This window comes from Malurus melanocephalus, unplaced genomic scaffold (genome assembly GCF_030028575.1).
Source record: "Malurus melanocephalus ecotype Western Australia unplaced genomic scaffold, MMel_1.1 scaffold_457, whole genome shotgun sequence".
NCBI lineage: Eukaryota > Metazoa > Chordata > Aves > Passeriformes > Maluridae > Malurus > Malurus melanocephalus.
In genome coordinates this window covers 57,286-69,701 of record NW_026623689.1, presented here as the reverse complement: position 1 = coordinate 69,701, position 12,416 = coordinate 57,286, and the positions used below count along the sequence as shown (strand labels likewise).

Here is a 12,416-nt window from a genome sequence, read left to right as displayed (position 1 = left end):
GTAGCCTAATCTTGACCAGATTTTGCAGGGCTTGCCCGGAGGATGGTCATCTCTGTTAGTACAAACCACAGGACAGGACTCCTATTGTCGTGACATCCTGGGGGAGCAGCTGGGTTGCCTTTGGAATGGCTTCCTTTGTAGCCTTCTTCCATCCCCACAAGGGCAGTACAGTGCCCACCTGCAGTGCCTGTCAGGGGGCTCCCACRTGTCCCCCTCCATCCCCCACAAGGATGAGACCATGCTCCATGTTTTTTCCAGTGCTGGTGACGAGGGCCAGGCAGCTTTGGCTGTTGTGCAGGCRTCCCAGAAGGATTGCGGGGTGTATCGGTGCGTGATCAGCAACGAGTATGGCACCGACTCCACGGATTTCCTGCTCAGCCCGGAAGGTGAGGAGCCCTCAGCAGCCTCTCACAGCTGCCTGGGTGTGCCATGGGGTGGTGTGGCCAGCAGCATAGAGGGCTTGGTGCCAGTCTGCAGYAGGGGAGCCTTGGCACATTCCATAACACCACCTCTGTGAGGTACATCTGCTTCCATGTGCCAGTTTATGAGCAATTCCCACCATCCTCTCTGTGATCCCTGATTGTGCAAGTGCATGGGGCACGGGATCCTCGTGGGATCCTGGCAGGACTTTGACACCTCTTTGCTTTCTGTCTCCTCTAGTRTTATCGGGATTTATCCTGCGGGAAGAGATTGAAGGTAAGGGCTACATGTGATGAGCTGCAACTCTGCCCCTTGGTGAGTGGGGCAGGCAGCTSTGGGGCAGAAGCAGGACGTGCCCATGTTGCCTCCCCTCACCAGCTCTTCCCCCCACCAGTTGGAGAGGAGATCGAGATGACACCCATGGTGTTTGCCAAGGGTTTGGCTGATGCAGGCTACTGGGGGGATAAGCTCTTCGGGCGCGTGGTGAGCGAGGACATGGAAGTGGGTGCTGGTTTCCTGCGCAAAGCCTGCCGTGCCAGAGCCATCTACGGCCTGGAGCCTATCTTTGAGTCTGGCCACACCTGTGTCATCAAAGTGCACAATTTCATCATCTTTGGGACCAAGAATGAGAACAGCCTTATYGAGAAGAACTATGATATCACCATCCAGGTGAGTGTCCTTGGGGAGCACCGTCCACTTTTTTCCCCGCCATCTTCCCCCTCTGTGTGTGAGCTGGTCCCCAGCTGATTTTTGAAATGCTGTGGAGAGGTCCAGTCATATTTAAGGGGGCTGGACATGTGTTYGCCATTCTTGGCTTCAGCTCTTCCCCCTGAGCAACATCCCATTACTTATCCTTAAACCACCAGGACAGGGAAACAACTGGCAGTGGTCCCAGAGAGGCATTGGTGCAAGATGGGGCATGTTCTTGATTCTTCTGTTTGCACCTCCAGGAATGTAAAGTCCAAAACTCCAGCCGTGAGTACTGCAAGATCTTTGCTGCTGAGGCACGAGCTGTCCCTGATTTTGGAGCGGTGCCTGAGTAAGTGATGTGCTGTGGCTCTGCTGGCTTGATGCCCTGGCAGAGCATTGCAGGGGAACGTGGGAAGATTCCCCATGGGTGACGGGGTATCCCGAAGGGTCCCAGCCACAAATGGAAGGGAGGAGGGCAAAAGCCAGGGTTGCAGACCATGGTGAGAATCTCCATTTGCGGGGGAGGTAGAGGTCACTGTGCTGACATTGTCTGTGTGCTCCCACTCAGGATAATTCCTCTGTACCTGATTTATCGACCGGCCAACAACATCCCTTATGCCACAATGGAGGAGGACCTGGGCCAGCCCTGCAAGCAGTACTGTGTAACTGAGAGAGATGGCAGCTTGGTGGCACGAGGCACCTCGGAGATTGTGCTCAAATGCTGTACCTTCCAGCATTGGGTCTACCAGTGGACAAATGGAAACATCCTCGTGACTGACATGGAAGGTAAAGGGATCTCCTGTGTGATTCTTGTGGCCAGTCACCACCCTCTGGCTTGGGAAAGGAAGAAAAACCCCCAGGCTTGTCCTCCTGCTTCTCTTTCCCCCCATGCCATGGAGCCCTGCACCCAGAGCAATGACCTGCCCTTGGTGCTGGTGGCTGTCCTTTTCTGGACAGAGACTGGTTGTCCTCTTAAATTGCAGGAGTGGGCTGGAAGTTGACCAACGTGCGGATTGCTACCAACCTGAAAGGGTGAGTGACCTCAAGGTGCTGGAGCAGGGTGGCCCCAGCTGTCCCCAGCTCTGCCACGCACCTGGCAAGGGCCATAGTGGTGACCGTGGTCAAGCTCCATGCTCGCCTCCCTGTTCTGGTGGGATATCTCCTAGTGCAAAGCAGGAGCTGAGGATGGCTKTGTTGGCAGGTACCAGGGGCTGAAGGAGAGCTGCTTCCCGTCCCTGCTGGAGCAATTCCCAACCGCTCACAGATGCAATCGTTACTGCAGCATCCTGGGCCTGAAGACGCTGGAGCCAACCAAGCCCAAGGGCTCCAAGAGTCCCTGCCTGGGCAGGAAATCTGCCCAGTCCAGCCCCCAGCTCCAGAAGAAGGTGCTGACAAGTCCTCAAGGCACCCGCAAGGCTGCTGTGAGCCCCAAGAGCTCCCGGAGAGCTGCAGAAACAGGGGAGGCTTCAACAGCCTCCAAACCCAGGTCAGGAGAGAGCGGCAAAGCTGGCTGCCCGCAGTAGCCAGAGCTGCTGCAGCTGGGACTCCCACTCTGGCCCCCAGCCTGGGTGCAGCATGTGACCAGTGTGGGAAGGGGAGACCCTGGCAGTGGCCATCAGGGGCTCCTGCCTGGCCTGCACGCTCACAGTGTGTGGTGTGTGCTAATTGTGAGCAGTTGGGCCAGGCCTGCGGGGTTGGGAGCCATGGGCCACTACCCCAGTACCTCTGTACAGGAGCTGTTGCTGGAGCCTGCTGGGGCCATGTGCTTCTCCGTGCTTGGACTCACTTTCCTCTCTCAAYTTTCCATAGCCTTCCTTGAGGCAGGGGCAGAGCTCCCTCAGGCTTTGCAGGCACCATGTCCCTGCCTGGCTCCCCAGCAAACTCGGAGTCCTGGAGGCCCTACTGGCTCCCAGCACTTTGTGTCCCTCTCTGTGTCCCCCATAAAGCAACCAGGCCGAGCCTCGCCAGTGCTGTCAAGGATGAGAGCTCYACCAGTGCCCAGGCAGTCCCCTGTGCCCTGGCATGCCCTTTTTTCCTGCAGAGGGTTCCAGCAGTTGCTGCAGGGCTCCTCTGCTATGGTGTAGGGCTCTGCGGTGTTGGCTGGTTCCAGGGCAGAGTGCTCGCACTGGTAGCAGCAGCTGCATAGGGATGGGATTTTGCASCCCTGCCTTCCCCTGCGGGGAAGTCTCTCACCCGCTTGCTGGGGTCTGCTGAGGGTGGGTGGCCATGCTGCTCTGGGTGGTGGCCAGTGCTATGGTAAGGATGCTCTACCTCACATGGGATACCTGGGAGCAGGGCAAAGGGGCAACTTCCCCCCATGCCAGGCTCTGCCTTGGCAGATGGGGGTGTCTAGCCCACAAGGCTCGCTCCTCCTTCCCCTACTGCCATACATAGACCCTGTACACCCCAGCCCCACAGCATGGTCTGGTGCTTAGCATCACCCCTGTTTGGCACATTCTGGGCTCCAGTGACAGCTGGTGGTACCCACTCCAAATCCTGCTACCCCTGGCTCGAGACAGTGATGGACAGGTACAGGAGCTATCTGCTCCATCACCCCACAGAGCATTTCCTTCCTCAGGGCAGGAGAGTGCTGGGTGCCAGTGACAACCACCCTGCAGTGTGGGCTCCCAAATGGTGGCTCAGTGCAGCCTGATGGAGGGAAGGGGCCAGGCTGGGAAGCATGGCATGCTCTGGGCTCCTCCTCYTTCAACGTTGGGTGACTGTAAAATACCGATATACATAATGCAGCTGCATTGGTGACTCGGTGCTCTCGAGTGCAATAAAGCGAGAAGGACTGGCCTGTTCCCTGGCGCTGTGGTCCCTCTGGGAAGGGTGAACCCCAGTACAGCGGGGTGGGTTGGCTTTGTGTCTGGGGGAAGGAARCATTTTCAAGCACTGGCTTTACCCCATCCGTGCCCCAGGGGGSAGAAGAGAGTGGCTGCGGCCAGAGCCTGAGGCTGGCAGCAGGCAGGGGCTCAGCTTGTGCGTTCTGCAGAGGGCCTGGGGTTCAGCCCCATCAAAGGACCTTGTGCTGTGTGCGACAGCTGCAGTCAGGGGCCAGACSGTTTCTGAGGGCGTGCACACAAGGGTTGCCATAATTTATTTGGGAGGAGCTCCATTGTGTCCACAGGTCCAGCACCTAAGGGTGCAGATTGCAAGGTGCATGCAGCTGTCCATCAGCTCAGGACTGGAGAAGACCAAGTGCTCAGGCTTCTCTTGGGGTTTTTTCCACCTTTGGGGATAGACCTTGCAGGCCCTGGTGTTCCCCTAGTTCTAGGCTGTCCCTGCACAGGACGTGTGGTTGTAGTGCCCACAGCACTCTGTGARCCACAGCACGCTCTCTGCCTGCTCAGCCCAGGATCCTGTGAAGGAGAGTGTCCCATTCTGGAGCACTGAGCTGGAAGGAGAGACACAGGGTCAGGATGAGCTGCTGCCCCTTTACCTGGGTCCTTGGGAAGAACCAGATGGCTCCAGAGCCTTCACACCCACCTGGCAAAGAGCTGCTTGCAGCAGGTGTACATGGTGTAGCTGGTCGAGCTGAAGTTGGTGGTGCTGAAGAATGTTGCGCAGTCACCCACCTCAGTTGGCACATGGAGGAGACCTGGGGGATAAGGTCTCCTATTGGGACTTGAGAGGGACCATGGATCCAAATCCCATACCCCACACAAGCTGTGAGTCCCGTACCCCACACCTGCTCACGAGTCCGACACACTGACTATACTTGCTAGCGAATCCTGTACCTGGGMCTGTGCAGGTCCCACGAGCCATCCCAGCTCACCCCCCCAAGAGTTCAGGGAGCTCGTTTCAATACTTCAGAACAGCCCACGGGAGGATGAGGGGCCCTAGGAGAGCTCTTGGGCRTGGACAGCTATTGGCAGTGCCATGAGAGAAGAGCAGGGTTTGGAGGCTCTGGCAGACATGGGGGGACAGGTCAGCCACCTCAGTCCCTGAACCCTGCATTTATGGGGTTTTCAGCCCTGTGCCTGTCCCTCCTTGTATTTCTGAGGCCCCGCTGGCAGCGGGCAGAGATGTACCTGCCAGGCAGGCGTTGAGCATGGAGACRCAGATGCCAGTGAGCAGGGCCCGCAGCACCACAGCGGCCAAGTCACTCTTGCGCTCAGGCACCATGGAGGCTGTGGGGGCAAAATTGACACTGGGATGAGTCAGATCCTTGCTCCAGCTCTAYAGTGGGCTGGGGACACATAGGGACATGTCCTCGGTCCCCAGCTGGCTCTGCCACATAGTGCCCTGCCCACCCCAACTCCTGCTGTCAGGAGGATGTGATGATCCAAGCCAGCATCCAGCGCTCTGTCTGCCCATCCTGGYAGAGTGCTGTGCCCACCCTGCATTCGTGGGGGATCCACCAAAGCCCTAAGCACCCCCAGCACTGGAGTCTCTGTACTTTGCCCTGTGGCTGGGTAACACCTAGGCTTGGGGYGATAGGCATGTGCCCTTGCCCATGGGTGTAGTGCAAAATCATTCCAGTTACTGCATGCAAATCCTGCTTCTTATCTGGCAGAGACTGAACATGGAGGCTTGAGGGCAGGGAATTCCTCCTGCCTCAGCTGAGCTCTTGCTCCCTGGCCCAGGATCCCCCTCCCTTGTGCCCAGGCACCCAAGGCATGGGTCACACTCACCCAGACCTCCCAGAGCAATGCCAATGGAGCTGAGGTTGGCAAATCCACAGAGGGCAAAGGTGGTGATGATCTCGGCTCGCTCCTGGAGGGCATAGCAGCAGGGATGGTCACCCCTGCCCAGGAGCAGCACCAAAACACCCAGAGCAGAGCACCACATTGGAACTCCCAGATAGGCATGACAAGTAGAAGTCCCCCATCCCAACTGTGCTTCTCATTCAGCTATTTTTGGGAGCAAGGATGAAAACTCTCCCTGAGAGAGGCTGGGCTGGAAGAAACAAGGGGCCCTGTTGCACCATGATCCGATCAAGGAGCAGAATAAATGGAAAAGGGCTTTGCTGACTCCTTCCTCCCACACCCAGTGATTATCAAACATCCAAGTGTAGCTGGCCACAGGTCCCCTCCCACTCCCAGCACCATCATCCTGATTCAATGATCTTAGAGGGCTTTTGCAACCTAAATGATTCTATGATCCTCTGCATGCCCACCACCCATCTGCCTGGCCTGGGCCCATGCCCCATTGCAGCTGGCTCCATCCCTGCCCTGTGCCCATCAGGGTGGCAGGTGCCCCTCACAGATATCCATTGCTTCTGGTTCCCATTCCACTCCTCCAGGCCCATCAGACGGTTCTTCTTGTACGTGGCCAGCTGCTGGTACGCCACAAACTCGTTTAGGAAGATCTTGATCCCCAGGAGCTCAGCCACCAGTGGTGAGTCAGCCCAGTCTGCCCCCATGAGAAAGGCCACAGGCATGAGGACATAGGAGCAGATCACCTGGGAAAAGCATTCCGGAAAGGAATGACTCAGAGCTGACCTGCGCAGCTCCCGGATTGGACGTGCACTGCCAGCACTTGCCAAAAACCCAGCAAGAGTCTCAGCAGCCCACTGAGGCAGCGGGCAAGGGTGGGGATGGGTGGCAGTGCTGCTCTTGGGGATACCTGGAAGGTAAGACCCTCGATGTCTACCATCTCCCCGAACCAGCGGAGGGCAGCATTGATGAATTCCAGCACAGCCAAGAAGGCGATGAGGTTGGCCGCAATGTTGGCCACGAGCCCCACGGAGGCAGCAGCCCCATTGCTRGCAGCTTCCAGGATGTTCTGCTCTTCCCTGCATGGAGAAAGACCCCAATGCACTCATCTGGCTGGGCACCCCCCATGCCAGGTCAGCACTCACTCCATGGATGTGTGCACACCACAGGCTCTCCCAGCCTTGGGCCACGCACAGTGTCCATTGTGCCCCAGAGTGTCCCCACATCTTCCCTGCAGTGGAAGGACACATGCAAGCCCCACTCCACTGCCCCTCTCTTCACRCTCACCCACAGGAGAGGCGGATGGTTGCTTTGCCCTTGAACTTGGACTCCTCCACTTCAGGGTAGACGAGTTTGGCCATGGCGAGGGCACAAGGCGCAGCCATCACCGAAGCTGCGATCAGTGATGCCGCATCGATCTGAAACGCGCAGACCAGGGGCATAGACAMCTCTGTGCAAGGCTTTGCCCCATGACCTGCCACCCCAGGCCATCCCAGCACATGGCTGAGGGCATCCCAGCATTGGCTGGCATCAGCCAGTGACACTTGGAGCCGTCCAGRGCTCTCCACTTGCTTAGGATGGGAAAATTGGCTGGTTTTCCCATATAAGTAGCAGTGCACATGGGGCAGCTCGCCTGGATGAGACATTGCTGCAGCTGCAGCAATTGTAACCTTGGTGATGTTAATCTCTCCTGCTGTTTGACTTAATCATAATGGTTCTTGTCCCTTCCTTGTCCCTTTTGACTGGTGTCAGAGCAATAGGTTGTGTAACACTCTGAACTTCTACCTGCTGACGAAGGGCCAAGCTCCAGACTCACCCCTCCCCTGGCAACGTCTCATTTCTCTGACCTTCCACCCTTAGTTCCCCATTTAAGGAGACTAATTAATGTTTAAATAGCAGGAGCTTGGGCAGCAGGTTAAGGGGAAGGTTTATTCAGAGCACTGATGGACTGGAGAGGGCATCCCTGGGGGGCTGGAGCTAGGAGTGCCCAGGCAATGCTGGAGAAGCAGAGATTGTTCAGTTGGAAGAAAAGAGGAAGGAGGGTGGGTACTGCTGTTTCTATTTAAAAGGGGATTGGAGGGAAGACACTGCTCAGTGATACCCAGTGAAAACGTGAGAATCATTGGCAGTTTCAGTTGAATATAAGGAAAAACTGTTTCTTGTGACTGAGGCACCTATGAGGGAAACCAGAGAGGTTGGGGGAGATATCCATCCATGGGGATGTCTACCACCAACGTGGGCAAGGCCCTGGGCATCCCCAGGGGCTTTGGTAAGCACCTCAATTGGCAGAAGGGTGGATCAGAGACCCTCGCAGAGGATCTTTCCAGGCTATATTATCCCGTGATTCTGTGGGATTTGCCCTGCTTGCTGTGCAGGGACACATGGTAAGGGCTCTGGGGTTCTGACCAGGCCCACAAAGGTGAGGCTGGATGGGGTGAATTGGGACAAGGTGAGTCTGGACACCCTGCTCTCATCCTGCTTATGGAAAGGGACCATGGGRCACCTGCTGGGGGTCTTCTCCCATCCTCAAGCCCAGGGCAGTTCTTGCATGTCAGAACCCCATAGCACGGAGCATGTAGATCCAACTGCTCATGCACTCACCCCAAAAGATATGTAGGCACCCAGCACCGTGCCTGCGATGGTGGAAAAGCCACCAGCCATCACAGCATGCATTTCTGACATGGTCATGTCACCGAGGTATGGGCGGATGAGCAGCGGGGCTTCRGTCTGTGGAACAGAAAAAACTGCAGTCCTTGGGATGGGGCCACACAGGGCCACAGGTCTAGGGAGGGAGGAGACCCTTTCTCCAGGGCAGGCTCAGATGCAAGCACTGAGGATCTGATGCCCAGGACCTTACCAGTCCCACGAAAATGTTCCCCGCCACACTGAGAGTCTCAGTGGGAGTGGTGCCCATCGAGACTTGAAGCAGCCAGGAGATCTGGGAAAGACAATGCCACTGTGTTAGCAGAGGGTCCTGGCACCTTGCCACCATACACATGAAGCTGGGCACTGCTTGGCCCCAGCACAGAGGTGGCCGGGAAGCATCCCACCCCCAGACCAGGTGGAAACATCAGCTCTAGAGTTCGGCTCTTTCAGCTGAGAAGGGCATACTAAAAAGAGGGGGTTTGTGTCTATTCTCTTAGGCAGGACAAATCACCCCAGATTAGTACCCATGACAGTTTTCCTGGAACATCCCTCAGCTGACCGTAGCAGACAGAGAACCCACCAGTTCTTCTCCTTTCTACTGCATCCCAGATGYAGGAGTGAGGCCCTACCTTGAGAATAAGCCACTGCATGACACCGAGGTAGTAGAGGATGGACATCACACAACTGAAGAAAACAATGATGGGCAGGCTCTGCAGATAAGGCACAGTGTTAAAGAAGAGCTGAGCCGTAAATCCCAGCACCTGTGGGCACTGGGCTGGGCATGGTGTGGTACTGCACAGGCAGCCCACACTACTGGGGTGCCACAACACTCAGCCAGGTTGGCAGGAGGGACAGGGACCAGTGCAAATCCTCCATGGCACTCAGGAGGTCCACAGGTGGGTACACAGCTGAGGGAGATCCATCTCAGAGATGGTTGAGCTCTACTGCAGATCTGGCTGCATTTAGCTCTCTGCCCTCCAGGACCCAGCAAAGATCCAGACCACAATAAAACTTCCCCATGCCCCATTCCCTGGCTGACCTGGAAGGCAAAGACTTCTTGAATGAGTGTGTTCCCAAAGACGAAGCTGGAACCAGCTGTGGTGTAACTCAGGAAGTACTGTAAGGGAAGAAGTTACATAGTAGGACAGAGATCTCGTCAGGTCCTTCCCTAATACTTCATTCTGCCTAGAGAGGGGCTGTGCCCCCAGTCCCACAGCTCACTTCACTGCACACCAGAGAATGACCCTCTGAGACCTAAGCTGGAGACCCTGGTGGGCCGTCCCAAAGCCACAGGGTTCTCCTGCAGTCTGCACGGGAGAGCACACCAAGGGCTCTGGGCTGCTGCACAAAACCAGGGTAGAGTTGGCTTCCCTCCAGTCCCAAACAAAAGTGTTTGTGAGCATGCAATCCCTGCCATGTCCCCTCCCCATGCCATACTCTGCTTTTCCTGTTAATGCCAGGGTGGGATGAGTAGATGCAGTACCTGGATCTGGTTTCCCAGCCACTGGAAAGCTTGGGTGCCAGGAGTTGTTCGGAGGACAAAGAGTCCGAGTAGGAACTCCAAACCAAGACCCCAGAAAACAGCTCTCCAGGATACCTGGGGACAAAAAGCAGAACAGGAGCTGAAATGTTGTCAAGGCCTACAGACTTTCCCCTCTGGTTTCCAGCTGCTGCAACAGCAACACATGGCAAACACCACACACTGCCCTGGGTGAAGGTCCTGGGGAAATGGATAAAGTGTCACARAAACCAACAAACATGGTTTGGTGACAGAGCCAGAAATGAGTTGGTGGGACTCTGGAAGTGGCTGGAACATAACCTGCCAGGCTGACCCAGGAGACAAGCACAAGGACCTTGTAATGACTGGTAGCACAGACCTGCTAGACTGAAACCAGCTGTTCAATAACGTTTTGGAGGGGCAGGATGGAGGGACTGCCCAAAGCATTGCAGCAGGTTGAGCTGGAAGACCAAGGCMCCCAAGGCACCTGAAGCTCAGGTGTGGGTCTAGTTCTGGGTTTCTGGGTCTGACCCACTATCAGGGACACGACAGAAAATCGGACAGAGGCAACGTAGGGAGCCCTGGGTTGGGAAGTGGGAAGGAAAGCAATGGGAAGGAGAGCAGTGAGGTGACTTTGGGGTCCATCCACCCAACCAGTTCAGCTCCCCAGGCTGCGCCCAGCTCTGCTGGGCTTCTGCTTCCTCCAGGGCAGTGGATGGCAGAGGGAAGAAAGCGCTCGTTCTCCTGTGCTGGGTGGCCACCTCCTGCAAGGGGACCGATGGCTGTCACACCTGAAACACGTACCGCACGGTGGTGCTTGGAGCASAGAAACAGGAACAGCACCAAAAAGGCGAAGCCACCTAATGAGATGAGCTGCTCTGGGTGTCTGCCAGTGTCCAAAACCAGCCACACAATCAGGCCTGCCAGTAGGGCGACCCATAGGAACCTGCAGAGCAAACCCCAGACTGTCAGCGAGATGATGTCCCCATAGGAAGAACAGCTCATGAAGGGCAAAAGCCAATTGTGATGGAATTGCTGCTGTAAGGTCCATGTATCTGAAAGAAACTTGGGGCTCAGACACCAGCAAGGGGTGTGAACAGCCATCACGCTAGTGAGCAGAGCAGCAAGATATTTCTGCCATGGCCCTTAAGTAGTTCGCAGGTTGGGCCATGCTCACCGTTTGTGATGTGCCAGCCTGGCAGTAGAGCACATGCCCAGTGACAYTGGCTGTGGTTGTGCTGGCAGAGCCATGGGAGGGTCCCAGGTGCTGGGAAGGATATGGCCCTGCCTTCTCCTGACTCACCATTTCAGCCATGGCCAGGACTTTTGGAAGCATTCTCCAACGGGGTGGAGGAGTAGCAGAACCTTTGCCCCACAGTGCTTCTTGAAGATGTCCCAGCAGATGAAGAAGACAGCCACAGCAGTCAGGACCACCAAGGCAAGGGCTCGCTGGAAGTTGAGGTAACAGGCCGCAATGAAGTAGCACAGGTAGGCTGGAGAAGGCACATTGAGGGACGAGAAACATCAGGGCTGTAGGATCACAGTTTCATAACTAACTGGRGCCAACCATGAGGTTCATTTCCTCCAAATGTACTTCCCTGGCCACCCTGGAGGATTCTATCCTTGCAGGAGGAGACCTTAGGGAGCGCCACCCCAGCAGGGAGAAAAAGGGGCACAGTAAACCCTTTGGGCAGGTAGAGAAAAGACAGGGGGACAGTGAGRTGAAGATAGAAGTGGACAGGGGTGCTAGGGTGAGGAGGGGACAGTGAGGCTGCTGGAAGTGGATACGACCTCCACACACATGACGGTGTTCAATAGGTGGAGTCTGGAGGTACAGCCAGCCAAGGGGGTGGGGGCCTGAAGTCTCAGCGCCAAGAAGTCCTCACCTACTCCAAGGATCCCCAGCCCGACTCTTCTCAGCGCTTTGGCATGAGCCTTGCAGAAATGCTTTGCTTTGGATGCCGGCTGCAGGGCCTTCCTGGGGAGAGTCACATGCCAGAGACGTGAGAGACACAGRAGGTGGACGTGCAAGATCAGCCCAAGCCAAGCCAGACCACCCCAATTGCGGCCAACCCACAGGACCCAGGCCATGACCACGGCTCCCACTGGGCACTTCCAGCAGCAGGAGGTGGTACAGGTGTGATGTGATGACACACCCCAGCACCCCCAGCATCACCTACTGTGGGGACAGAGACCTGCCAATGCCACCCTTCAAGGCCACGTGGAGCCATCAGAACATTTGTCCCCCCTGTATGCTCAATACCACCTGAGTCTGCTCCCAAAACAGATTTGTCTCTGGCAGAGCTCATGCATCTGTGTGGACTATCCCACCTGCAGTAGGAGGAGAATCTCCCTTTCCCTTCTCTTCTCTCCTCTTGGCTCTCGCTGCAGGGACCAACATATTCCTCAGAGTGTCTATTCTCTCCCTGGAAAACATCATTAACTGGAGCACTCTGTGGGGATGGGAGGGGAAGGGAAGGGAAGGGAAGGGAAGGGAAGGG

At 56.3% G+C, this 12,416-nt stretch overlaps 2 protein-coding genes across 2 annotated transcripts in view; one reads left to right on the top strand and one right to left on the bottom strand.

Moving 5' to 3' along the window:
- Positions 1 to 3,904, top strand: part of ALPK3 (alpha kinase 3) — a 32,812-nt gene extending 28,908 nt beyond the window's left edge. The window contains exons 7-13 of the mRNA XM_057380529.1: positions 259 to 386; positions 661 to 696; positions 815 to 1,089; positions 1,371 to 1,459; positions 1,679 to 1,896; positions 2,094 to 2,142; positions 2,312 to 3,904. Coding sequence (XP_057236512.1) covers positions 259 to 386; positions 661 to 696; positions 815 to 1,089; positions 1,371 to 1,459; positions 1,679 to 1,896; positions 2,094 to 2,142; positions 2,312 to 2,633 — 1,117 coding nt within the window. The 3' untranslated portion in view covers positions 2,634 to 3,904. The remainder of the gene's footprint in view (positions 1 to 258; positions 387 to 660; positions 697 to 814; positions 1,090 to 1,370; positions 1,460 to 1,678; positions 1,897 to 2,093; positions 2,143 to 2,311) is intronic.
- A 282-nt stretch (positions 3,905 to 4,186) lies between these two features.
- Positions 4,187 to 12,416, bottom strand: part of LOC130582047 (sodium/nucleoside cotransporter 1-like) — a 9,244-nt gene continuing 1,014 nt past the window's right edge. The window contains exons 3-18 of the mRNA XM_057380530.1: positions 12,247 to 12,341; positions 11,802 to 11,893; positions 11,219 to 11,408; positions 10,720 to 10,861; positions 9,901 to 10,014; positions 9,457 to 9,534; positions 9,047 to 9,127; positions 8,629 to 8,709; positions 8,373 to 8,498; positions 7,059 to 7,189; positions 6,682 to 6,850; positions 6,320 to 6,517; positions 5,748 to 5,829; positions 5,145 to 5,243; positions 4,600 to 4,711; positions 4,187 to 4,507 (exon numbers count right to left, since the gene is read on the bottom strand). Coding sequence (XP_057236513.1) covers positions 4,384 to 4,507; positions 4,600 to 4,711; positions 5,145 to 5,243; positions 5,748 to 5,829; positions 6,320 to 6,517; positions 6,682 to 6,850; positions 7,059 to 7,189; positions 8,373 to 8,498; positions 8,629 to 8,709; positions 9,047 to 9,127; positions 9,457 to 9,534; positions 9,901 to 10,014; positions 10,720 to 10,861; positions 11,219 to 11,408; positions 11,802 to 11,893; positions 12,247 to 12,341 — 1,914 coding nt within the window. The 3' untranslated portion in view covers positions 4,187 to 4,383. The remainder of the gene's footprint in view (positions 4,508 to 4,599; positions 4,712 to 5,144; positions 5,244 to 5,747; positions 5,830 to 6,319; positions 6,518 to 6,681; positions 6,851 to 7,058; positions 7,190 to 8,372; positions 8,499 to 8,628; positions 8,710 to 9,046; positions 9,128 to 9,456; positions 9,535 to 9,900; positions 10,015 to 10,719; positions 10,862 to 11,218; positions 11,409 to 11,801; positions 11,894 to 12,246; positions 12,342 to 12,416) is intronic.